We start from the raw sequence: 27,264 nt of genomic DNA, 5'->3' as shown, positions 1-27,264 counted from the left end.
CGCTCTCCTCAAAACATCCTTCCTCGTTGCTCACGGGGTCAAAGAATAGTCTCTTAGGAAATGGCTTCTGTGTTGCAAGATGGAGTCACTCCTGCTCGCTGCAATCCTTAGTCTCCCTGCCAAAGGGGAGGGGGCAGGGTCCGTGGCCCCAGGCCCCTCTTTGTGCCCCTTCCACCCCCTCCCCTCAACCTCCTGCCTTTTGTTGGGATCAAAGCCAGGAAGGCTGTGGCGTCAGGATCCCATCTGGCAGCTGGAGACAGATAAAGTTGTCTCCACCCTAATGGCTGGCTAACAGCTGGGGAAGAGGGAGGGAGGGAGGGAGGGAGGGAGGAGGTGTGTGTGTGTAGGGGGGATTTCAGCCTCCTGGTCAGGGTGGGGATAGGAGAGAGGGCACAGGCAACCGGCGCCCATCACCGCCTGGGGAAGTCCGGCACCATCCGGTAGCGCCCCTCCTGCTCTCCGCCGACCACCAACGGGCCCTGACCAGTCGGACGGTGACGATGGAATAGCCACAACAGTATACACTGACCACTCTCTCGGTGCAATGCACTGTGCTGAATGCAGCTCCTCCACTTTTCTGCTGTGTGACCTTGGACAAGTTATCTCACTTGTGCCTCAGTTGCCTCATCTGTAAAATGGGGATTGAGACTGTGAGTCCCACATGGGACAAGGACTGTGTCCAACTCGATTTGCTTGTAACCACCCCGGGGGTTAGTACAGTGCCTGGCACATAGTAAGTGCTTAACAAAAACCGATATTATTATTACAAAACAGCATGACCAAGTTGGAAAGAGCCCCAGTCCCGAGAGTCGGAGGATCGCCATTCTGACCCCGGCTCCACCACTTCTCTGCTGTGTGACTTTGAGCAAGTTACTTCATCTTTCTGTGCCTCGGTTGCCTCATCGGTAAAATGGGGATTGAATCCTTCTCCCTCCGATTTAGAATTGGAGCCTCATGCGGGACAGGGACTGTCTCCAACCTGATTATCTTTTATCTACTCCAGCACTTAGAACGGTGCTTGGCACTAGTAAGTGCTTAACAAATACCGTCATAAAAATAAAAATAAAAAAATAAGGAACGTCCACTTTAATAGTGGAGGCAAAGGGAAAACTATTTTGGAAGAGAGGAATAGTAGAAAGTCGCTGAAGGTATAATTGAATAACACACAGACGGAAGAGCTCAGGCAGGGGATAACTTGGTTCTGGAGGTGGCTGGTGGGTCCTACCACTGGGAATGGACTGGGGAAGACCCGCTGGTAGGAGGTGGGTTTCTACGAAAGCTCTGAATGCGCTGTCATCTGTCAGAATTGGGGAAGGAGAGTATTTCAGGCAGGGGGAACAGCATGGGCGAGGGGATGAAGAGAGAAAGGGACAGTTACATTAGCTGGAGGGGGTTAGACGTTTTCAGGAGAGATGTTAGACTTTTCCAGCCCTCAGCTGGTGGCAAGGTGCCCCTCTCCTCATTATCTGCAGTAGCCACCCGCGCCTCCTTACCTCCCGTAGGTCAGCTGACCAAGAGCCAGCCCTTCAGGTGATAATAATAATAATAATGTTGGTATTTGTTAAGCACTTACTATGTTAAGCACTGGGGTAGATACAGGGTAATCAGGTTGTCCCACGTGAGGCTCACAGTCTTCATCCCCATTTTACAGATGAGGTCACTGAGGCACAGAGAAGTTCAGTGACTTGTCCACAGTCACACAACTGACAAGTGGCAGAGCCGGGATTTGAACCCATGACCTCTGATCCCAAGCCTGAGCTCTTTCCACTGAGCCACGCTGTCACAGTCACCAGCCGGAGAGTTCTAGACAAGACTTCCTGGCCTGATGCAGGACCTCCAAAGGGTCATGCCATCCAATCCTCTGCCTCCATCTTCCTCCTCCTCGGATCTCCAGCTGCTCCTGCCCCACACCCTTCCTCCAGCCATCATTTATGCCGCCCAGACATGAGATACCTCCCCTCTCTTTTTTTTATGGTATTTGTTAAGAGCTTACTATGTGCCAGGTGCTGTGCTAAGCTCTGGGATAGATCCAAACTTATCAGGCTGGACACAGTCCCTGTCCCAAATGGGGCTCGCATTCTTAACCCCCATTTCACAGGTGAAGTAACTGACACCCAGAGAAACGAAGCGACCTGCCCACGGTCATATGGCAGAGACGTGACGGAGCAGGGATTAGAAACCAGGTCCTTCCGACTTCCAGGCCCATGCTCTTTCCACAAATCCATGCTGTTGGGGGGGGGGGCGGGCTGACCCTTCACCCCCCAGTCAAGGTGCTGTTGCCCTCCAGTCCAGCCCCTCGGAAGAGCCTTCCTACATCAGCCCCAACCCGGTCACTCCAGCTGGACCCCACTATCAGGGTGGGGGGGAATTGGGGAGTCAGGCGGGAGCAGTGTCTTTTCCTCCAGGCAGGCCCTCGGTGCCTAGATGTAGCCCTCCCGGCTACCGTCCTCTTGCTTTACTCCAGCCCCTGCCCAGCTTCCCCGGTGCTCCCTCCCCCACCCTGTTTCCAGACATCGGCTCTCAAAGGGTTAACAGCTCCAGGAAAAGGTGGAGGGGCGCCATGACCTAAGAATACAGTGTGGCTGAAGCCCCCCGGAGATGAGAGAGACCCTCACTCTCCCCGCTCCCCCCAAGCCTGGAGAGACCCTTAGACTGTGAGTTTCTGGGCTGACTTGGTGAACCCGTATCTAGAAGCAGCGTGGCACAGTAGAGATAGTAATAATAACAATAACGTTGGCATTTGTTAAGCACTTACTATGTGCAAAGCACTGTTCTAAGAGCTGGGGTAGATACAGGGCAATCAGGTTGTCCCACGTGAGGCTCACAGCTAATCCCCATTTTACAGATGAGGGAACTGAGGCACAGAGAAGTTAAGCGACTTGCCCACAGTCACACAGCCAAGTGGCAGAGCCAGAATGCGAACCCACGACCTCTGACTCCCAAACCCGTGCTCTTTCCACTGGCCTGGGAGTCAGCAGCTCCTGGGTTCTAATCCTGGCTCCGCCACTTGTGTGCTGCGTGTGATCTCGGGCATGTCACTTCACTGTCCTGTGCCTCAGTTACCTCATCTGTAAAATGGTGACTAAGACGGTGAGCCTCACGGGGGACAACCTGATTGCCCTGTAGCTACCCCAGCGCTTAGAACGGTGCTTGGCACATAGTAAGCATGTCTAAATGTACAGTTACCTCATCTGTAAAGTGGGAATTGAGACTGTGAGCCTCACATGAGACAGGGACCGTGTCCAACCCGATTTGTTTGTATCCACCCCAGCACTTAGTACAGCGCCTGGCATGTGGTAAGTGATCAGCAAATACCACAATTATTATTATAGTAAGTGCTTAATACCACAGTAATAACGATAATAATCCCCCAGTGTCCCCTTGCCCCCCTATCCTGAGCGCACAAGGGGAGAAAGTAGCCCAGCCAGCCACTGCCCTACAAAATGATTTATTCCCACACCCCCCTCGGACACACGTGACGGACAATCATGGAGACTGACAGGACAGTGACCCAGCATCTCCCGTGTGTCTCCCTTCCCGACCAGTGGCCCTGATCCCCCCGACCCTAGGGATGGTAACGTCAGATACCTTTGTGAACAGAGAGAAAAGACTTGGGGTCTCCCTGGGCCTGAGTTGGCTGACTGGGGAGCCCTTCCTCCAGGCACGGGGTGGCCGGCCCCTTCCCCCATTTGTTCTCGCCTCTCTCCCCTCCAGGGCCACGCTGGAGAAGTCCTCAAGACCTCGTGGCTCTGCTGCTCTGTGCAGAGGGTGGGCTCCGGGCAGTGCCGGGCTGCAGGTGGGCCGGTGTTGGGGTGGGGGTGGGGGGTCAGCCTGGCCCGCCCTCACCGCACATCCCTAGGAAGCAGGCCGTGGCCAGGTCCGTCATCTCGGGCTCTTAGAATTTCACCGTCCAGTTGCTCCAGGGACCCCCACCTTCCTCCCTGCCTACCCGCCCCGTCCAGGGGGCTGTCATAGCGCTGATTCCTTTGGCGTGAATAGTGGGGGGGGCCTGAAGCTCAGGACCTCCTTGTAAGTGACCCCTGGGGATGAGAGAGAAACAAGGGGGAGGGGTCAGTGGTGAGGCCCGTGTGACTAGGCTTCCTGGGTCTCTCCTGACCCAGGGCCCACTCCAGCCTCTGGCAACCAGGCCCCGCCAAGCTGGACCAGGCTGAACTCGGGATCGGTCGGAAACAGGGTTCCGCGCTCACTTCGGGGACTGAGGTCCGGGTTCTTGGGCTCATTTCTGGGACTGAGAGTTCCAGTTTCCTGGGCTCATTTCTGGGACTGAGACTGAGATTCTTGGAATCACTTCCGGGACTGACAGTCCCAGGGTTCTGGGATCATTTCCGGGACTGAGAATCCCAGGTTCTGGGAATCAGTTCCAGGACTGAGAGTCCCAGGGTGGGCTCACTTCCGAGACTGAAAATCCCAGGAGCCAAGGGCCTGTGTGGGATAGCCACTCCGCCAGCCCCCAACTGGTCCAAGACCCCCAAAACAAGGAAAGGAGGGGGCAGCGCTGGACCGCTGCCCCTCCTCCGGGAAGCCTTCCCCCAGGACGTACTCTTCCACTCGTCCAGCGACCGGTCCATGTTGTCGAAGGAATCGTCGTATGGCTCGGCCTGGGGTTCCTCCTCCGAGTCGTGGACGGACTCAAAATAGGGGTGGCCCATGGCCTCGGCGGCGGTCACCCTCTTCTCCGCGTCCAGCACCAGCATCTGCTCCAGCAGGCTCACGGCTGCGTGCCGAGGCGAGGGGGGTGGGGGAGCGGGAAGGAGTCAAGGAGAGCCGAGGGGAAGGGGCGGGGAGGACAGGTGGCGAGGGAAACGGGCACTGAGAGAGAGGTAGTGCCCACCAGCTGCGTTGTCCTGACCCTCCCTCGCCCTTCCCCTGGAATCTCTGGTCCTCCCAACTCCAAGACCGGGTTTGCTCTATTTCCGGTACCAGCTCCAGTGGAACAAAGGCTCAGAGAGGGGTGGTCACTCATCCAAGATCACACAGCTAGTTGGGGACAGAGCTGGGGATTCAAACCCAGATGTCTTAGCTCCCAGGCTTGCCTTCTTGCCCACCCTCTTGCCTCCCCCAGACCCCGGACTCCCGAAACACCCAGTTCACTCTTGGTTCTCCACTGTCACGGAGAGGGGTGGGGGTACCTAAGGAAAGTCTGCATAATTGATATCCACAACGACATCTACACCCACACAGATACACACACACACATACACTCGGACCCCCAAACACCCCCCACCCCCAACACACACACATACACTCGGACCCCCAAACACCCCCCACCCCCAACACACACACATACACTCGGACACCCAAACACCCCCCCCCCCACCCCCAACACACACACAGGCAGACACGCAGACACACGGAGGTGCTCACAGCCCCTGCGTCTGGCTGGAGTCAGAGGTCGGGACCACGCACCCAGGGGGTTTGCATCCTTCAGGACGGAGGCGAAATCCTTCTTCTCCAACTCCGGAACAGTCTTCATGTAGTTTTTGGCCTTTGGAGAAACACCCATGAACCCCTCACTAAGCACGGGCCCTCAGCAGGCCGAGAAGCAGACAGGGGTAAATGAGCGCCTGCCACCCCACCCCCCTGCCTTTTTAAAAAAAATATGGAATTTGTTAAGTGCTTACTATGAGCCAGGCACTGTACTAAATACTGGGGTAGACACAAGATCATTAGGTTGAATACAGTCCTTGTCCCACATGGGACTCACAGTCTTAATCCCCAATATACAGATGGGGTAATAATAATACTAATAACTGTGGTATTTGTTAAGCACTTACTCTGTGCCAGGCACTGTACTAAGCACTGGGGTCGATACAAGAAATCGTTGGACACCGTCCCTGTCCTATATGGGGCTCACAGTCTTAATCCCCATTTCACAGATGAGGGAACTGAGGCCCAGAGTAGTGAAGTGATTTGCCCAAGGTCACACAGCAGACAAGGGGTGGGGACGGAATTAGAACCCAGGTCCTGCTGACTCCCAGACCCGGGCTCTTTCCACCAGGCCACGCTGCTTCTCATGGGGCGCTTTCCGCCGGACTCCAAAGTGACAGGGAGGCAGGGGGGAGATCCGGGGTGGGGCTGGCCCTTCCCACCTCTGGCTGGCCAGTGGGGCTACTGTCTGTCGCCCCTCAAGCCAGTTTCCCCCCGGGGCCCCGTGCAGGCCATGGCCGGGCCCCCCTGCTGCCCGGGGTAGAGAGGGCACGCCAAGCGGAGTCTCTCTATCCTCTGGGGCATCTCCTCGGGCAAACACTCACGTCCTGACTCTGCAGTCTCTGGATGAATTCGGGAGGCGGCGTCCCCGTCACCTTCATGATCTCGGTCAGCTGGTCCAGGTCTGAGAGGCTCGAGGTCAGGAATCACAGGCTGGGGGTGGGGTGGGGTCCTCCAGCTGCCCGGTGCCACGTCCCGCCTCCGACCGCACCGGGCCCTCCCAGACCGGGCCCGGGGAAGGGAACGGGGGCAGGGGAGCGGGCGCTGAGGAGGGCAGGTGGAGGGAGTGGAAACCCCTCGACAATTCCAACCAAGTCGAACTCCGGCAACTGCCCTGTGAATCCTTGACCTCCTGTGTTCAGGGGGATCTCACCGCCCGCCACCCCCTGCCCCTACACACCAGTGACGCCTCTCTCGCCAACTGCTCTAAGCCACCAAAGGGCCACAAACCCCCACTGCCTCCCAGAAGTCTTCCCAGCTTTCCCCTCCTGCCCGTCAAGACCCTGATCCAGGCGGGAAGTCAGACTCTCTCAGCACTCTCCCCCTGTGCCCATCAGTGACTCCTCTCTTGCCAACCATCACCCCTCGCCCCCTCCAAGCAGTCTTCCCGGATCCACTCCCCGAACACACACGGCCCTGGTCTTCGAGGGTCCGGCTCCCTCGGCCCTCTGGGCCAGCCCTGGGGCTGCAGCGGGATCTGCCCGGCTCACTGGAAAGAGCACGGGCTTTGGAGTCAGAGGTCATGGGTTCAAACCCCGGCTCTGCCACTTGCCAGCTGTGTGACTTTGGGCAAGTCACTTAACTTCTCGGTGCCTCAGTTCCCTCATCTGTAAAATGGGGATTAAGACTGTGAGCCCCACATGGGACAACCTGATTCCCCTGTGTCTACCCCAGCGCTTAGAACAGTGCTTGGCACATAGTAAGCGCTTAACAAATACCAACATTATTATTATTATTATTATCTGCCCTACGCTCCAGAGGGTTTCTCTCACCCACCAAAAGTTTGCCCGTGGTGGGTTCTAATCCGCACATTTGGACGTGGTTCTGATCTCTGCTCTGCCACGTGTCTGCTGTGTGACCTTGGGCAAGTCATTTCAGTTCTCTGTGCCTCAAGTTACCTCGCCTGTAAAATGGGGATGAAAACTGTGAGCCCCATGTTAGACAGGGACTGTGTCCAACCTACCTACTCAGCGCTTAAAACAGTGCTTGGCACATAATAAGTGCTTAATAAATACCACAGTTATTATAATTATTATTATTACATTTATAACACTGAGAAAAGACAACACATTCCCTGCCTTCAGGGAACTGACCTAGTTAAGGGGGATAAAGTGAAAGGGGGGGTCTGGGTCCTTGAATGAAAACCCTCAAATTTCCAGCAAGTCTTTCCTGACAGACTCCCACTACCCTGTTCACATAAACCCATCAGCCACCCTTAAGATTCTTGTGTCGATCCATTTATGTATATATTCCCCCCATCTCTTAGTTGACTCATTTTGGGTTGCCTTCTGGGGTCACCGACTGTATCTATGTTTTCATTCGATTGTTTATTCTTCTTCTCAGGTTGAAATAATTTGAGGTCTTTCCCATTCAAGTGTAAGTTCCCTTTGGGCAGGGACCGTGTCTTGTGATTTGGGGGAACAATTCCAAGCATTTAGTTCAGGCACTGCATTCAAGGGACCCTCAGTGATGAGGATGATAATGATGTTATTTGATAAGTGCTTACTATGTGCCAAGCGCTGTTCTAAGCACTGGGGTAGATACAAGTTAATCAGGCCAGACACAGTCTCTGTCCCACATGGGGCTCACAGTCAAGGGAGGAGGGCAACCAGGTCCGGAACCCTCATTTTACAGGTGAGGACACTGAGGCACGTAGAGTTAAGTGACTTGCCCAAGGTCACACAGCAGACAAGTGGCAGAGCTGGGATTTGAACCCAGGTCTTCTGACTCCCAGGCTCTTTCCACTAGGCCACGCTGCTTCTCGGTAAATACCATTACTATTAATATTCCCTTTTGCTCCCGTTGTACAAATACTATCTGGATTTTCCTGTCTCCCATTAGACTGTAAACTCTTTCCACTTTTTTGCATGTTTCCAAGTGCCCAGGATAGTGCTCTGCCCACAGTAGAGTGCTCAGCTCACAGTGGGCATCCAGTACGGTGCTCAAAAAACCCTGATGATGGTGTCTCCCCGCCTGTCTGCGTGCCCAGAGAAACCTTCCATAGCCCGGAATCCCGGGACCTCTCAGCCTTCTCTTCCTCGGATCTCAATGTGCCCGAGTCCATGAATGTGACGTTTCTCAGGTCAACTCCCGGCACTGCCCCACCCCACACTGGACGATCCGGTCAGCCCTGGCACTGTGCCCCCTACATCGGCCGGGCTGATCACCACCCTCCCCGCCCTCAGCACCACCCCGCATCCCGGTCGGCCCCAGCACTGCCCCATGCCCTCATCGGCTGCCCCGCTCAGCCCCGGCAATGCCCCGTGACCTCATCGGCTGCCCTGGTCAGCTCTGAACCGACCCGCACCTCCCCCAGCTGCCGCGATCGGCCCCCGGCACCGCCCACGCTGGCCGGCCTACTCGGCCCTTGGCACTGCCCCATGCCCAGCGGCCGCCCTGATCGGCCCTGGCATCGCCCCACACCTCTACCGGCTGCCTCGGTCCGCCCCCCCCCGTGCCCACTCCGGCCAGCCCAGTCAGCCCCCGGTACCGCCCCAAGCCCACTTGGGCCACCCCGGTCGGTCCCCGGCACTGCCCCAACGCCCACCTCGGCCGCCCTAAGGATACGGTCATTGCCTTTGAAGAGGATCTTGCCAGTGATCATCTCGGCCATGATGCAGCCCACGGACCAGATATCCACTGCGGGAGGTGGCCACACGTCAGACTGTGGTGGCTCCCCAGGGCTAAAGCAACCCTCCCCCTACCCCCAAAGCCAGACCATCCTGGCTGGAGATCTGGGAGCTTCCTTCCACTTGGGTGGGATCAGGTGGGAACAAGACCCTCACTCCACTGCCGGGCCCCACCCGTGAGAAGCCACCTCAGCAGGGAGACACTTCTTGACCTCCTCCCTGGCCAGGCCCGCGCGCCCGGCGAACGGTCCGTCCGTCGGCCGGCTCTCCTCTCCGAAACCCTCAGGGTCTTGCTGGCTTGGTTTTGACGCCTTTGTTTTCCCAAGTCCCGTTCCTCTCCCCTCCCCAGGCTCCACCCCAGCCCCACATGGCCTCGGAAGACACTCTCTCAGGTTGTGGAGAACTACAGTGCTCCGAGGACCAGGCTGAGAACTGCAGTGCTCCCAGATGGCAAGGTGAGAACCGCAGTCCTCCTGAGTGGCAAGGTGAGAACCTCAGTGCTCCCAAGCACTGGGCTGAGAACTACGGTGCTCCTGAGCACCAGGCTGAGAGCTGCAGTGCTCCTGAGCAGCAAGCGAAGAAATCGAGTCATCCTCACCCTTCGCTCTATAAAGGGAAGCAGCACGGCCTAGTGGAAAGAACATGGGCCTCGAAGACAGAGAACCTGGGTTCTAATCCCAGCTCGGCCACTCGCCCGCTGTGTGACCTTGGGCAAGTCACTTTTATTCTCTGTGAGGACCCCCCCCAGGACACAGGGCATCCCTTGGAGGGGCAGGGTTGGGGGTGGTCTGATGGTACCTGTCTGGGTATAGTGCATCCAGTTGAGGATGACCTCGGGGGCTCGGTACCAGCGGGTGACCACGTAGCCGGTCATCTCACTATCCGTCTGCCTGGCCAGGCCGAAGTCCAGAATCTGCCAGAAAAAGTCAGGATGTCTGCAGAGGTCCGGGCCCGACCCCCACTCCCTCCATGGATGTCCAGATGTGGGCATGGGTAAATTCCAGCGGGCTCGGCGGTCAGAGGTGTGTGCCGAAACCCTGGGTTCGCTCTGCTGCGGACCACCATGGACCGGGATCCCCCCACCCCGGGGGGATGGAGGAGAAATAGGAGCAGTGGTGTTCGGGGTTTTCCACATTCTTCCCTCTCAGGAAGTTCCTTCTCCTGCCTCCTTATGTCTCTCTTGCTGCAGCTTCCCCCTCATCGCCTCTTGTTTGGCCGCAAGGATGTGGACAACGGCTACCCACCCTCCACCCCTCCTCAGTCCCCGACTGGTAGATGGAGAACGATGACCAGTAGTAGTAGAGAAGCAGCACGGCGGAGTGGATGGAGCACGGGTCTGCGAGGCAGGAGGTCATGGGTTCTAATCCCGGCTCTGCCACTTGTATGCTGGGTGACCTTGGACACTGTGTGCCTGTGCCTTAGTCACCTCAGCTGTAAAATGGGGATTGAGATTGTGAGTCCCACGTGGGACAGGGTTTGTATCCAACCCAATTTGCCTGTATCCATCCCAGCGCTCAGTACAGTGCCTGGTACATACTAAGCGCTTAATAAATTCTTAACAAAAAGATCATTCTAGTCCTCTCTCTTGGTGCTATTGATATCTATCTCCTTGTTTCGTTTTGTTGTCTGACTCCCGCTTCTAGACTGTGAGACCCTTGTTGGGTAGGGATTGACTCTATCTCTTGCCGAATTACACATTCCAAGCACTTAGTACAGTGCTCTGCACACAGTAAGCGCTCAATAAATACAACTGAATGAATGAAAGAATGAATGGGAAAGGGAGGCCAGAGCGGGTGAGGGGAGGGTGGCTAGGCCTGTATTTCCTACCTCGGTTCTGTACCCTTTGGGCATTTGGTATTCACCCCACCCTCACCCTCAGCCGCACAACTTATTAGACATCCGAAATTTATTTATTTATATTAATGTCTATCTTCCTCTCTAGACTGTAAGCTCTCTGTAGGCAGGGATCGTGTCTACCAGCTCTGTGGAACTGTATGCTCGCAAGTGCTTAGTACAGTGCTCTGCACACAATAAGTGTTCAGTAAATACCACTGATTAATTACCTTCAACTCACAGTCTTCATTCACAGCCAGATTCCCCGGCTTCAGGTCCTGGAAAAAAGCCCCGTGTGAGAGCTGGCCTCAGGAATCTGCCCCCTCCCTCGTCTCCCCACCCCCTTCCCCGCTCCTCCACTTCGATTTCCCTCTCTTCAGTCCGGGGCAGGGGGGAGTCTCCCCATCGTACGGATTGGGAGACTGAGGCCCAGAGGGGGGCAGGGACTTGCAGTCCAGGGGCGGAACAGCACTCCAATCTCCCACACCAGCTAGGCAAGGGGCTGGAGGTATGTATGGAGGGAAAAGAATTTGGGCTGGAGGTCAACAGCAGAAGCGGGGAGAGAGTGGAGGAAGAGGGAGGAGGGAGAAGGGCAGGGAGCGTGGCCTAGGCCTGGGAGTCAGGAGACCTGGTTTCTAATGCCAGCCCTGCCACTTGCCCGCTCTAGGCAAATCATTTTGTTTCTCTGTACCTCAGTTTCCTCATCGGTTAAATGGGGGAGAAATCCCTGTTCTTCCTCCCCCTTAGCCTGTGAGCCTTGTGTGGGACAGGGCTATTTCTAACTTAATTATCACAACCACTCAATCATATTTATTGAGCACTTACTATGTGCAGATCACTGTACTAAGCGCTTGGGAGAGTACAATACAACTATACATGGACACATTTCATACCCACAAAGAGCTTACTATCTAGTCTATCCCAGTGTTTGGTGCAGTGCTTGGCACACTGAAAAAGAAAAGAAAAAGAAATGTCCAGCCCCGCCCCAGAGCCCGGCCAAACTCACCCGGTGGATGATCCCGGCGTCGTGGATGTACTGCGGGAAAAGAGATGGTGGGGTCGGGCCGGTGGGCGGGGGTTTCCACGTGGAGGGGGTGGCTCCCCCCGCCACAGGGCTCCTTCTCCCCAGCCAGTCCCTGGAGCCAGTCAGCCCCCGTCCCAAATTAGAGGGCCTTGGGAGGGGCGGAAAACTGGAGCTATGCACTCGGGGGTCCTGCCCCCCGTCGGCCCCAAACCAGAGTCTCCCTGAGGGGGCGGAAGATCCCTGGGGAGGTGGGTGGTGGGCTGCTGGTTGCCCTGTGTCCCCATGCCGAGATGGGCAGTGGGCTGCCCGCAGAGCCAGACCCCGAGACGTATCCCTGACACAGGGGCAGCCGCGGCCCGAGAGAGTGCTTGGAATTCCCCGATCCACCCGGACGTAGAGAAGCCGCTGGGTCTGGGCGCCTCACTCGGGTCTCATTTCCACAGGAAGAGGCAGGGCCGGGACAGCCAGGCCGGAGGAAGCCGGGGAGCCCCTTCGGATCACACGGATCACACGGGGCTGATCGTGCCCTGTGCGGGACTTTGCCTGGGCCCCCAGAAGACACCGGATGGAGATTCAGGCGGAGACTCCGGCCAGGCAACGTGTGCCTGTGGACGCCTGTGTATATATGCCTGTTTGGATACATACGGGCACACGGATGCCGCTATGTACCCCGGGAGTTGGCACATGCCGTGTATACAGACAATGAGAAAATCTCCCTCACGTCGACGGCTTCCCAGCTGAAAGGGGTAAAAAACAAGTTAAGAGAGACAGAGGAGGCTGAGGAGGCCTTGACCCCCTGTGGGTCACGGCTCCGGAAAGGACACTGACCAGCTGCTTTCTGAGCTCATCAAGACCAAACAAGAGCAAAGGGTCATGTTGCAGCGGGAGGCATTGCAGCTGGACATCCAGGGGGATGAAAGGTGGATAATAATAATAATTATATGGTATCTGTTAAGTGCTTACTATGTACCAGGCACTGCACTAATCGCTGAGGTAGATAAAAGCAAATCGGGTTGGACACAGGCCCTCTTCCACAGCGGGCTCACAATCTCAATCCCCATTTTACAGATGAGGTAACTTAGGCCCAGAGAAGTTAAGTGACTTGCCCAAGGTCACAGAGCAGACAAGTGGCAGAGCGGGGATTAGAACCCATGGCCTTCTGACTCCATGGGGGCCTGTGCTCGATCCACCGCGCCATGCTGCTTCTCATAAGCAAGTTAAGTTTTAGGGGGTACGGGATGGACCACGTCCGAGCATGAGGGGTGGGGTCCAGGAGGCGACCAGCACACGGCTCCTCCGAGCATCCTGACGCCACTTTTAGAGTCAGAGTCCCGGGTTGGGTGGGCCGTGGGGCTGACCCATCCAGGACCTTGTCTAGAGGCTGCTTTCTAACACCACAACGGGTCACCTAGGATTCAGAGTGGAGTCTCAGCCTGGGGAGATCATTCAAGGAAGAACAGACCCCGTCTGTCCTGGGGAGCTTTTGTTACTCACCCTCTTGGAGGTAGGGGGCTGACCCGGATGACCTCTCCATCACTAAATCCTATCGGTTCCACCTTTGTAACATCGCTAATATATGCCCTTTCCTCTCCATCCAACCTGCTCCCATGTTATCCTAACCCACCTGGATTACTGTATCGGCCTCCTCGTTCACCTCCCAGCCTCCTGTCTCTCTCTTCTCCAGTCCATATTTCACGCTGCTACCCGGATCATTTTTCTACAAAAACATTCAGGCCATGCTTCCCCACTCCTCTAGTGGTTGCCCATCCACCTCTGCATCCAGCAAAAAGTCCTCACCATTGGCTTTAAAACATTCAGTCACCTTGCCTCCTCCTACCTCGCCTCACCTCTCCTACCAAAACCCAGCCTGCACACTTCGTTCCTCTAACGCTCAACTTCTCACCGTACCTCAGGCTCATCTATCTCACCGCCAACGCCTTGCCGACTTCCCGCTTCTGGTCTGGAACGTCCTCCCTCCTAAAGTCCGACAGTTACCCTCTCTTCTTTCAAAGCCCGATTGAAAACACATCTCTAAGAGGCCTTCCCTGAATAAGCCCTCTTTTCCTCTCTTCCCTTCTGCGTAGCCCTGACATGCTCCCTTTATGCATCCCCTCTCCCAACCCCGCAGCACTTCCTTACATATCTGTAATTTATTTACATACATTAATGTCCGTCTCCCCCTCTAGATGTAAACTAGAGGGCAGGGACTGTGTCTGTTTGTTGTAGTGTTGCATTCTCTCCAGTGCTTAGTATAGTGCTTTGCTCATAGTAAGCACTCAATAAATATGGCTGAAGGAATGAATGAAAAGGTCCCTCTCAGGTCAGGGAGGCTCTGAGCCTGAAGCTGAAAACTCTGACCCCACTCTACTCCACTGATTAGCTAATGCTTCTTCCTCCGCTCCCAGCCCCCGGCTCTCTGGCTCCAGAGTCCTGCCCTGGTCTGCCCCAGGCCACAGAGTTGGGGAGAAGTCCGGACAGTAAAGGCACATCTGTCCTCCCGGCTGGCAACCATCGGCCAAGGAGTCCGTCCCCTCTGGCCAGGGGCAAAAATGGAGGACCATCAAACCTCAATTACCCAAGCTACTGCTATCAGGATGTAGGTCAGATAATACAACAGAGGCCAACCCCTGGGGTGACGGGCTAGGTGCCTGCTGGGCTGCGGAAATCGGCAGTGCCAGAAGAGCAGAAGCGGGGTCACTGGAGCCTGGAGAAAACTTTTATTCTGGGCTGTCGGTGAGTCGAGTGGGGGCGAGGCGAGGAGGGGGTGTCACAGATTGGGAGAAAGTTAGAGGAAAGGCAGGACAGTAACAGGCTGAGATCTCAAAAATAGCCTGTGCAAAGTCCACACTGTGGTTAGATAACCCACCCTGCAGATAGAGAACGGAGTGGCGGTCTTGCGAGACGGAAACCAAAGCTCAGAAGTCACCGGGAGAGTCCTCCCTGGCAAGGCCTGAGAGTTAGACCTGGGTTCTAATCCCGATGCTGCTATTTCTCTGGCCCTCAGTTTCCTCACTGGCCAAATAGGGATTCAATTCCTGTTTCTTCCTCACCTTTAGAGCGCGAAGCCCAGGCGGGACTGAGATTGGGTCCAATCTGATTGCACTGTATCTTTCCCAGTGCTTACCACAGTACCTGGTGCATAGTAAGCACTGAACGGATCCTACAGTTAGGATGATGATGATGAAGTGGGGAACTGAGGAATGGCCGAGGAGAAGGAAGAAACCAGGTGTCTGTCTGGAAAAGTTCTGGTTGAGGGTTTAGAGAGTGGGATGATTCCCCTGACTTGCCCCCTGCCCGCCCCCACCGAGCCCCCAGCTCCCCAGGCCCCGACCCGGGGCGGGGTCCACGACACGAGGGAACCGGGCACAACGGACCTTGAGACCCTTGAGCATCTGGTAGACCAGGAACTGGATCCGATCCTCAGAGAGCTTCTCGTGTTTCATGATTTTGCCCAAGTCGGTACCCATGAAGGGCATCACCAGGTAGCTGGGGGAAAAGAAGGAAGGGCCACGAGGACCCCCGGCAAACCATCAGTGCGAGCGCAGAGCCGGGGATTGAGGCAGCCCCCTTCCTGCCCACCAAACCCACCCAAGGCTGGTAGGCAGGGAAATAGGGAGCTCCCAACCTTCTCCTCTCCAAGCCACACACCCCCAGTGCCATTCCCCGCCCACCCAGATCCATGGGTGGGATGCACCAATAGCCAGCACCCCCACCGCGGCCTCCCTTGGAGCCCCTCTCCATTCCGGGTTCCGAGATCCCGGCTCTCAGACCGCTCGGGTCATCGGCCCAGGGCTAAGATGTGGGTGCAGGGGCCACGATGCGGCCGACTCCTGTCCCTAACCCAGCTGATTCTGAGCCACCCCATCCCTCCGGTCCTCCCTACACAATGCCGATTCCAACCAACACCTCGTGGGGGAGGGCTTCCTGGAGGAGGTGGCTTTGCGCTCTCGGTGAAGGTCCAGGATTCAGGACCGGGTCAGGAAGCTGCTCCACATGTGGGGACCAGTGCCATGTAGGTGGTGGGAGGACAGAGGTGGGAGGTACAGAGAGCTCAGGGTTGGGGGGGAAGGGGGAGTGGGGTGGGAGTCGCTATTGACAGGCAGCAGCCACTAATCACGGGTGGGCAGAGTCCCCTCCTCTCCCTGAACCCAAGCACCAGCTCTCCCAGCCAGGATCCAAGGGCAAGACGGGTCCTGGTGACCTCTGACCTCCCAATCCCCCCCACACCCCTCGACCTAGTGGATTGAGCCTGGGCATCAGAAGGACCTGGGTTCTAATCTCGGCTCCGCCGCTTGTCTGCAGGGTGGCAGAGAAGTCAAGAAGCCACTTGACTTGTCTGGGTCTCACTTACCTCATCCATAAAATGGGGATTAAGACTGTGAGCCCCCTGTGAGACAGAGACTATGTCCAAACTGATTTGCTTGTATCCACCCCAGCACTTAGTACAGTGCCTGGCACATACTAAGTGCTTAACAATACCATAATTATTATGAATAGTGGTAGTAAGAGCTTAACAAATACCACAATTATTATTAAATCCCAGGATCCCCTGGATGGGGCGGCACCTGAGTCACCGTACCAGAAGGCTTGGAATAGCCACAGTCGGATGGCTCCTAGGTGCCCCGGGCTCTGGGCTGGGAGGGCACAGTGGCATCGGGGGGGCGGGGGTAGGGTCGGGGGCGAGGCTGCTTCAGCAGCAGCCGCCAACGAGAAGGGACACAGACGCTCGGGATTTCCCCTGTGGGACCGACCGGTCGGCCTGCCGGGCCGGGCAGGCTCAACTTTCCCCTGGGGCCCTTCCCAGCTCCGGGTGCCCCCTCCCAAGGTGAAAGGGCGGCTCAGGTTACGGGCCCGGGGCCAGGAAGGGGGAGGGGATGGCCACTGTTGGGACACCGAATCCCCAGGACAGGGGGACGCCCAGAGCGCACCGACTTGCCCGAACACTGTGGTGAAACACGAATCCTCCAGATGCCCCAACCTCTTCCCTGGACGGCCGCCCGACCCTCAGTGTGACCTTCCCCGGGGAGGCCGCCCCTGGGGGGCCCCAGGACATCTAACTGCGTCTCCCCAGCTGCCCGGGTCACCGTTGGGGTCAGGCAGGCCAGCCCCCAGCCTCCGGGATGAGCTGCATCGACCGCCCTCCCCCAGTGGACCAAACCCCCATCCCCGGTCCAACCCTCCCTGTCCTGGGTACTTCTTGCGGGGGAGGTTCTTTCTCACATCCAGCCCCCCCCCCCCGCCTCTCCTAATAATAATAATAATAATAATGGGACTTGGTAAGTGCTTATTATGTGCTAAGCACCCTTCAAAGCACTGGGGTAGATTCAAGTTAATTAGGCTGGACACAGTCCCCGTCCTGCATGGGGCTCACACTCTTAATAACCATTTTCCAGATGAGGTAACTGAGGCCCAGAGAAGTGAAATGACTTGCCCAAAGTCACAGAGCAGACCTGTGGCGGAGCCGGAATCAGAACCCAGGTCCTTCTGCCTCTCAGCCCTCTGCTCTAGCCACTAAGCCACGCTGCTCCTGCTGCAGTTTCCTTGGCTTGACCCTCAGCCTTCTCTTCTCCCAGGATCAGTATCTCCAGACCCCAAGCAGCTCCTCTTTCCTGACGGATCCTCGTCCTCTGGGAGCGAGCGGGTCCGGCCCCCGCTGGAGGGGCCAGCTGTGTGTTCACGTCTCTGCCTGGGAGAATGTGTGTACGGGTATCCATGTGCGTGTGTGTCGTGCCCTGTGTGCATCAGTGTGCAAATGTGCCTGGGTGGGTTGTCTGTACGTGAATGTGTGTCTGGGTTTTATAATAATAATAATAATAGTATTCGTTAAGTGCTTACTATGTGCCAAGCAGTGTTCTAAGCGCTGGGGTAGATACAAGGTAATCAGGTTGTCTTAATCCCCGTTTTCACAGATGAGGCAACCGAGACGCAGAGAAGTTACGTGACTTGCCCAGAGAAACACATCTGACGAGTGGAGGAGCCGGGATTAGAACCGACGACCTCTGACTCCCAAGTCCATGCTCTTTCCACTGAGCCATGCTGCTTCCCCTATGGTCATAGTTTTATGGTCTTTTGTGTGTAGTATGAGTGTGTGTGTTTCTGTGTGCACGTCCCCTACGTGTGTACGTGTTTATGCGTGTCCTTACACATGGACCCGAGTCGACTCCTGCAGCGGAGGCCCCCACCCCGCCACCCTTACAAGGCTGGCTTATCCACAGGAAGACTTGTTGGGTGAAGCTGGGCTAGTTTAGCCTGGAGAAGGGAGGGCTGACGGGAAGGGACTGACCCCTCTGCCTGGACGGACAAGGGTGGGGAGAGGTGCAGTCATCTCCTTGGGCTGGAGGCAGGGGGCTGGACTGGTTGGGCTTTCCTGAATTCTCCAACCAGAAGAGACTTCCCTCCCCTCGCCAGGCGGCTGTGGTCCCGGGGTCCGTCTGTCCCCGGGGTGACGCTGGTGGTCACTTACAAGTCGTTGAAGTCGTCCAGGGTGTCATCGGGGGTGAAAACGTCCAGCAGACCGATGACCTGGGCAGAGCGGAGGGTCGGGAGACGAGTGAGGAGGGAGCATCCTCCACCCTGTGTGTGCCCCGTCACCCACCCAAGGCCTCCCGGCCCCCCTCGCCACCACACGGCTTCCTCCCGCGCCCCAGAACCTCCGCAAACCTCTGCCTGCCAAGGTCCTGTGAGCTCTGCCTGGACATAATAATAATAATAATGTTGGTATTTGTTAAGCGCTTACTATGTGCAGAGCACTGTTCTAAGCGCTAGACACAGGGGAATCAGGTTGTCCCACGTGGTGCTCACAGGGGACATGACAAGTCCCCTCTCCTCCCACCCACTCTCTCCCCCAGAGAAGCAGCATAGCTTAGTGGATACAGCACGGGCCTGGAAGCCACAAGGATCTGGGTTCTAATCCTGGCTCCGCCACGTCTGCTGCGTGACCCTGGGCAAGTCGCTTCACTTCTCTGCGCCTCAGTTACTTCTGTAAAATGGAGATTCAGAGCGTGAGCCCCTGTGGGACAGGGACCGTGTCCAACCTGATTAACTTGTATTTACCCCAGTGCTTAGAACGGTGCTTGGCACATAGTAAGCACTTAACAAGTACCATAATTATTTTGATTATTACTAGGGACCCAATCTGCATTCCACTCCAGCACTGCCCTGGTTCCAAGTTCTCCCAGAGAACCCCATTCACCCAGGGACAGGAAAGGGAGACAGAGAAGACTACAGTTCCCTTTAGTCCTCTGCCTTGCTTTCGTTAGGTCCGCCGTCTGATTTCTTTGACTGCCTCGTTCCCCGACCTCTTCCACCTCCAGTTCTGTCTTTAGGATCAGGTGACGAGTGACCAAGGTGGAGAAGAGCCAGGGACCGGGGGTGGGCCGTGCTGTGTGATCTTGGCCGAGTCACTTAATCTCTCTGAGCAGAGGGGATGGATTCTGTCCCCAACCCAAAACGCCGTGATTGTTCGGGTCATTGTCCTTATTACTCTTAATAATAATAACGTTGACATTTGTTAAGCACTTACTATGTGCAAAGCATTCATTCATTCATTCAATAGTATTTATTGAGCGCTTACTACGTGCAGAGCACCGTACTAAGCACTTGGAATGGACAAATCGGCAACAGATAGAGACAGTCCCTGCCCTTTGACGGGCTTACGGTCTAATCGGGGGAGGCAAAGCACTGTTCTAAGCGCTGAGGAGGATACAAGGTGATCAGGTTGTCCCACTTGGACCTCAGAGTCTTAATCCCCATTTTTCAGTTGAGGTAACTGAGGCATAGAGAAGTTGACTAGCCCAAAGTCACACGGCTGACAAACGGCGGAGCTGGGATTTGAACCCATGATCTCCGACTCCCCAGCCCGTGCTCTTTCCACTGAGCCACGCTGCTTCTCTCGACTGTTAGTGACTGCTTTGTGCCTCAGTTTGCTCATCTGTAAAAATGAGGCTAAAATACCTCTCCTCTCTTCTATTTAGACTGTGAACTCTGTGTGGGACAGGGAATGTGTCCAACCGAATTATCTTGAATCTACCCCAGTGTTTACTACAGTTCTTGGGACACAGTAAGCACTTTAATTCCATTATTATTATTGCTATTATTACTTCAGGGATCTTTACAACAGTTCCCACACTCGGTGCAAACTCTTCTTGATTACCTAACTTCCCCTCCCATCCCTCTTCTTCCCCCTCACTGTTCTCTTCCCCACTCTTCTTCCTCTTCCCCCTCCCCACCATCACACTCCCACCCTTGCTTCTCTTCCCGAGACTCAGACTCTGAGGCTCAGGGGCCAACCCCACCCTAGCAAGTTTTTCTGTTCTGTTACCGGCGAGGCGCAAGATGCCAACGTTTCTTTGGCTTCCCTGGAAGTAGCCTGGATTCAACTCCCCGTGCTCAGGTGTGAGAGAAAGAGTCAATTCGCTTGCATGAGCCTTGGGAACGGGCAGGCTGGTAAACCTCAGTCCTTATTTACAAGGCCATATTACCCGGGCCAACTCGGTCACCAGGCCCCGGCCGGGGGTGCGGCCCGGCAGGGATGTCAGAGGGGGAGCCTGTCTGGGTGAGAGGGGTTTCCCCCATCTCTGGGGGAAACATCAAGGTGCTCCCCAGTCCCACTGGATCCTGGAGCACACAGTCTTTTCCTACCAGTCCAGAGGGTTCGTCCATCAGACATACAGAGCGGAGGGCACGTGGGGATCGGAGGAGATGGGGCGCAGGGCCCACCGGTCCCCAACTCGATGGGGATCCTTCATGCCTCACCTTGTCGCTGCAAACCCCCTCGCCCCGACTCCCCAGGCCGGAAGTTTCCCTGGCCTTGCCCCAGGGTGGGTTGGGGGGAATGTGTTCAGGAAAGTCACTGGAGCCTCCGAGCTGATTTCTCCCATCGCCCTGGCCCATGCCCTCGCCCCCAGCCGCCCCCGTCCTCAATCTCCCGGGCCTTTCTCCACCCCGGCCCCTCCCACGAGCAGAGAACAGGCTCTCTCTGGCCCCGGCCCGGACCGGACGTGCCGCTGCTCTGCTGGAACTTCCCTGGCCGGGATTCCCCTCCCTGCCCCCACCCCCGGCCGCCTCCGACCCCACTGCTGGGTCTTCTAATCCCTTCCCTCCCAGCTGATGACTCAGGCCCTCTCCTGGCCATCAGCCTGCGGCCTGGGCTGACCTACCCTCCGGATCCGAGCCCCCCAAGCAGCCCCCAGCCTGGCCTTCAGAGAGCAGCACCCTGGACACCCTGTTCTGGGGGCTATTTTTGGGTGGTGACCCAGGCTAGGGGGGCGGTGGCGGCGAGGGAGGGGGTCGAACTCCTCTGGGCTCAGACCAGCCGCTCGGACGCCACCAAGGACTACCTGAATAGGGAAACGTGTATTTGGGGTGGGGGGAGGGAGGTCTGTGTATGTTCAGAGTGGGCAGGAAGTGAAGAACTGGGAGAGGTGTCAGAGCTGAGGGGCGGGAGGGGCGGAGAGGGGAGTCGGCCCCCGCGAGGAGCCAGCTGCGCCCCCTTTCCATTTCCCCCAAGGATGAAGGAAAGACCCAACAGACCGAAATGGAAGCCGAAGGGATTGGGGTTAGACTGGGGAAGATTTTTTTTTTTCTTCCTCTCATTCATTCGATCGTAATTATAAAGCGCCTTCTGCGTGCAGAGCACCGCACTAAGCTTTCCTGAGCAGCAGGGTAATCAGCGCGCAAAGATGATGAGTAACCAGTCCAAGATCACACAGCTGGTCAGGATCCACGCTCAGACTCACACCCCATAAGTGTCTGGCCTTGAACCCGAGTCTTCCAGCCCCTAAAGGGTCCCTGCTCAGAGAACCATTTCCAGCCGTTCTCTGTCTCCGGACAGAGCCAGAGGAAATAGGTCTCCCTGAATTATGAGGGAGTCAGGTTATGGCTCAGTGGAAAGAGCCTGGGCTTGGGAGTGAGAGGTCGAGGGTCCTAATCCCGGCTCCATCACTTGTCAGCAGAGTGACTTTGGGCAAGTCACTTCACTTCTCTGTGCCTCAGTTCTCTCATCTGTAAAATAGGGATTAAGACTGTGAGCCCCACGTGGGACACCCCGATGACCTTTTATCTCCCCCTGTGCTTAGAACAGTGCTTGGCACATAGTAAGCGCTTAGCAAATACCATCATCATCATTATTATTAGAGACCTTTATGGAAGAGGGGAGGGAGACAGGGGACTCTGCTTGGAGAAGAGGGAGAGTAAACTGGGGCACTTAATGGGAGGGTTCTTCCCATTTGGGCAAATTTCCACCATTTTTCTGAGAATCCCGTGTGAACTCTGTCCTGTGCCGCTTGAGGTCTCCTAGGGGGAGAGAGCAACTGAAATGGCACTTATAAAACCTCAGTGAACTCGAAAAGGGCCTAACAACCTCCTTTCCATCCAAGAGATGAGAAACTGAAATCTAAACAAAAGAGACCGTCCTCATCCTGCCTCAGCCACCCTGACTCCAAAGGGGGGGCAGCCTTAAGACTCGACCACCCTTTCGTCCATTCAATCGTATTTATTGAGTGCTTACTGGGTGCAAAGCACTGTACTAAGCACTCGGGAGAGTACAATATAACCGTAGACACATTCCCTGCCCACAAGGAGCTCACAGTCTAACACACAGCAAGTGCTCAATCAATACAACTGAATGAATAAATGAAAAGAGCTCACCCTTTGGGGCCTCTAGCCAAGGAGAGTCCCAGTATCCTGGAAGTCTCCCAAATCCCCCAGTCTCCCCACAGCCCCTAAATCCAACTTCTCCCTGAGCTGGGCTAGCGGGGGCAAAAAAATGTCATACACACAACCGTTGAGGGCCAGATGGGCTTAAACCGCAGCAGGAAACTGTGGTTGGATATAAAAATGGATTTCCTGACTTTCAGAGGAATAAATACTGGATGAACTCCATCTCTTCTAGACTGTGAGCTCATTATGGGCAGGGAATGTGGCTGTTGGATATCGTACTGTACTCTCCCAAACACTCAGTATAGTGTTTTGCACACAGTAAACACTCAATAAATGCAACTGAATGAACAAACAACCAGAGGATGAACAACAGTCCCTGAGCAGTGCTGTCCTGGGTCACCCTAGTGGTCCCTCTAAACTGTAAGCTCGTTACGGGAAGGGAACGTGCCAGCTAATTCTGTAGTATTTCACTCTCCCAAGTGCTTAGTACGGTGCTCTGCACACAGTAAACGCCCAATAAATACCAGCGTGGCCGAGTGGAGAGATCACGGGCCTGGGACTCAGAAGAATCTGGGTTCTAAGTCCCGGCTCTTCCACTTGTCTGCTGTGCGACCGGTCAATTAAGTTCTCGGTGCCTCAGTTACCTCATCTGTAAAATGGGGATCGAGTCTGTGAGCCCCACGGGGGACAGGGACTGTGTCCGACCTGATTACCTTGTATCTACCCCAGCGTTTAGAACAGTGCCTAGCACACAGGAAGCGCTGACAAATGCCATAAAAGAAAAGATTGGTCATTTAGTCCATCCGGCAGAGGACTCTGTCTTGGACAGAACGTTTGGAGGAGCCGTGTGCTGGTCGCCCTCCTGGACACCAACCCTCATGGTCCTGACCCCCTCTCCATCCCCGATTCTCCCCCAGTGACCCAGCAGGGACCATCCAACACCTCTCACTTGCCCCTCTCCATCTCTGACTGTCTTCCAGTGACCCAGCCTGGACCCCTCATCCATGGATCCAACCAAATCCCCCCCTTGGAGCTGCCGAGTTTCCGGCTGCCCAACGCCCTGAGGGAACAGATTCCAGGCTCTCACCCCTCACGGGGGGGGGGAGAAGAGTCTCCTTGTATTGGGTTTGAACCTGCCGCCCTCCGGCTCCGGCGGGGCCCCTCGCTCTCGTGGGGTGGGATTTGGGGAACAACAAATCCATTTCTGTCTTGGTCTCCCAGTTCAGGAAAGAGACCTCCCATTCTACAGTTCCTTGACAAAATCAGTTCACTGTGCGGCAGCAAAACCCAGATGAATGTTGGGCCCCCGGAGGGGGTCAGCACAGGTCCCGAGGACCAGTTCTGGCCCCGTCCGAGCCCCGGTCTCCCGCCCCGGACGCTGCGTCCAACTGGGGGTGCCGGGTCTCAGGATGGAGCAGGGCCGAGCTGGAGCTGGGGCAGAGGAGCGTACCCAGGAGGGTCAGGGGGATGGCGGAGCATCAGCACAGGAGATGCTGACGGGGTCAGAGCTCTCTAGCCCGAGATTGGCAGCCGGGGCCCCAGGGCCGGACCCGTGGTCACAGCGCCACGGAGCCGGGGAGGGGGTGGGCAGGGCAAACACAGAACTGCTGCTCCCTAAATCGCTCCCCACCAGGGTGAGGGGTCCCGCTGGAGCTGGAGGGCGGCAGGTTTAAGCTCGACACAAGGAGACGTGTCTTCCTCCAGCCCGGGGCGAGAACCTGGGATCTGTTCCCACAGAGAGTCGCGTAGACGGAAACCCCGGCAGCTCCTGGGGGAGTTTGGGTTGGAGTGGACCTGGCTAGGTCACTGGGGGGCAGTCGGAGGTGGAGAGGGGAGAGTCAGGAGTGTTGGGTGGTCCAGACCGAGTCACCGGGGGACAGTCCGGGATGGAGAGGGGAGAGTCAGGGGTGTTGGATGGACTGTGGTGGGTCTCTGGGGGAGAGTCAGGGATGTTGGATGGTCACTGGAGGTTGCAGGGGGTCAGTGGTGTGGATTTGCCAAGTGGACTGAGACAGCCCTGGGATTGTGCTCTAGCCCCAAACCCTCGACTGGGGTGTTGACCCCAGGGTGCCTGTGGAGAGCAGCCCCTGCCAGGCAGGAGTCCCAAGCCAATAAGGGTCCCAGCGCTGAAGGAGGAGCTGGTGGGGGGGGGGGGTCTCTGGGGCACTGGCCTCAGGCCCGGCGTCTGTTGAGGAAGGGCAGGCTGGTGAGGCAGAGATGGGGGCAGGTCTGGGGACTCCTGCTAATAATAATAATGGTATTTGTTAATCACTTACTCTGTGCCAGGCACTGTTCAGAGCCCTGGCGTAGAGCCAAGCTCATCGGGCTGGACACAGTCCCTGTCCCACATAGGACTCACAGTCTGAACCCCCATTTTTACAGATGAGGCCCAGAGGATAATAATTATAATGACGATGATGACGGTATTTGTTAAGCACTTACTATGTGCCACGCACTGCACTAAATGCTGGGGTAGATTCAAGTTATTCGGGCTGGACACAGTCCCTGTCCCACGCAGGACTCACAGTCTTAATTCCCGTTTTCACGGATGAGGCCCAGAGAATAATAATAATGATGATGATGGTATTTTTTAATAATAATAATGGTATTTGTAAAGCGCTTACTATGTGCCAGGCACTGTACTAAGCACTGGGCTGGGTACAAGTTAATCAGGCTGGACACAATTCCTGTCCCACACAAGACTCACAGTCTTAATCCCCATTTTTACAGATGAGGCCCAGAAAACAACGATAATGTTGGTATTTGTTAAGCGCTTACTATGTGCAGAGCACCGTTCTAAGCGCTGGGGTAGATACAGGGTCATCAGGTCGTCCGACGTGAGGCTCACAGTTAATCCCCATTTTACAGAGGAGGGAACTGAGGCAACGAGAAGTGAAGTGACTTGCCCACGGTCACACAGCTGCCAAGTGGCAGAGCTGGGATTTGAACCCATGATCTCTGACTCCCAAGCCCGGGCTCTTTCCACTGAGCTACGCTGCTTCTCTATAATGACGATGGCCTTTGTCAAGCACCTCCTATGTGCCGGGCACTGTACTAAGCACCGGGGTGGGTACTAATCGGGCTGGACCCAATCCCTGTCCCACATAAGACTCACGGTCTTAATCCCCGTTTTTACAGATGAGGCCCAGAGAATACCAATAATGACGATGGCCTTTGTCACGCACTCCCTATGTGCCGAGCACCGTACTAAGCACTGGGGTGGGTACAGGCTAATCGGGCTGGACCCGGTCCCTGTCCCCCGTGGGGCTCACGGTCTCCATCCCCATTTTCCAGATGAGGGAACCGAGGCACGGAGAAGTGAAGTGACTTGCCCGTAGAGCAGAGAAGTCAGCTGTGTGACTGTGGGCAAGTCACTTCCCTTCTCCGCGCCTCAGTTCCCTCATCTGTCAAATGGGGATGAAGCCTGAGCTCACGTGGGACAACCTCCTTCCCCTGGATCTCCCCCAGCGCTTAGAACAGTGCTCCGCACGTCGTAAGCGCTCAACAACTACCAACGTCGTTATTATTATTATTACCGGAAGGGCTGGCTCTTGGTCAGCTGACCTACGGGAGGTAAGGAGGCGCGGGTGGCTACTGCGAGAAGCAGCGTGGCTCAGTGGAAAGAGCACGGGCTTTGGAGTCAGAGGTCACGGGTTCAAATCCCGGCTCGGCCATTTGTCAGCTGTGTGACTTTGGGCAAGTCACTTCACTTCTCGGTGCCTCAGTTCCCTCATCTGTAAAATGGGGATTAGGACTGTGAGCCTCTCGTGGGACAACCTGATTCCCTTGTGTCTACCCCAGCGCTTAGAACAGTGCTCGGCACATAGTAAGCGCTTAACAAATACCAACGTTATTATTATTATTACTGCAGATAATGAGGAGAGGGGCACCTTGCCCCCAGCTGAGGGCTGGAAAAGTCTAACCTCCTCCAGCCAATGTGGCAGACGAGCGGGATTAGAACTCGGGTCCTTCGGACGGACGGAGGGGGGGGGTGAGGGGGCGCTCCCCGCTGTGACCACCAGGCGGCGCTGCTCCCGCAGTTACGGGGGGCGGGCGGGAGAGGGCGCTAGAGAGCGGGCGGGCGAGCGGTCCGGCTCGGCGGGCGAGTGTCCGAGCGCAAGGGGCGAGCAGGGGGGCGACGACTCACGTTTTCGTGGCGCATGTGCTTGAGTAGCCTCAGCTCCCGGTAGGCGCGCTTGGCGAACAGCTCGGACTGGAAGGGACGGTACAGCTTCTTGATGGCCACCTTGGCGCCGGTCCGGCTGTCGATGGCCGAGCTGGGGGAGGGGGCGGCACGTTACGGGCAAGCGGGGAAACCGAGGCCCGCCCTGCCCTGCCCCCGGGGACAAGGAGCGGACGGGCCGGGGGGGGGGGGTGGACCGGGCAGCGGGGGGCGCTCTCACCAGACGGCTCCGTAGGCTCCGGAACCCAGGGGCTGCAGGTCCCGGTAGAGCTCCCGCACTTCCCACAGCGTCTGGGTCACCTCCTGCCGGGAAAAGCCGCGCCGCGGGGGCGGGGGGTCGGACATGGTGACCCTCCCCGCCACGACGGGAGGGAGGGAAGGAGGGAGGACGGGGGGGGGGGGTCCCTGCGACGCCCTGCCCTCCGACACCGCGGCCGCGGGAGGCGAAAGAGGAGGAGACCCTCGCTCACTGCCCCGGACACGCCCAT

The 27,264-nt window shown here is 56.5% G+C and overlaps 1 protein-coding gene across 1 annotated transcript; it reads right to left on the bottom strand.

The window, feature by feature from the left end:
• Positions 1–3,432: 3,432 nt before the first annotated feature.
• Positions 3,433–27,264, bottom strand: MAPK12 (mitogen-activated protein kinase 12). The gene is made up of 12 exons (XM_029079504.1): positions 26,997–27,264; positions 26,741–26,870; positions 18,398–18,456; positions 15,309–15,420; positions 11,917–11,946; positions 11,141–11,188; positions 9,876–9,990; positions 9,016–9,087; positions 6,273–6,352; positions 5,428–5,506; positions 4,562–4,735; positions 3,433–4,040 (listed from the first exon to the last, which is right to left on the bottom strand). The coding sequence occupies exons 1-12, from the start codon at positions 27,119–27,121 to the stop codon at positions 3,970–3,972; spliced, it is 1,095 nt and encodes a 364-aa protein (XP_028935337.1). The 5' UTR covers positions 27,122–27,264; the 3' UTR covers positions 3,433–3,969.

Source organism: Ornithorhynchus anatinus, chromosome 14 (assembly GCF_004115215.2).
Source record: "Ornithorhynchus anatinus isolate Pmale09 chromosome 14, mOrnAna1.pri.v4, whole genome shotgun sequence".
NCBI lineage: Eukaryota > Metazoa > Chordata > Mammalia > Monotremata > Ornithorhynchidae > Ornithorhynchus > Ornithorhynchus anatinus.
Note: the sequence above shows the minus strand (reverse complement) of the source record. Positions and strands in the feature narration are given on the sequence as shown.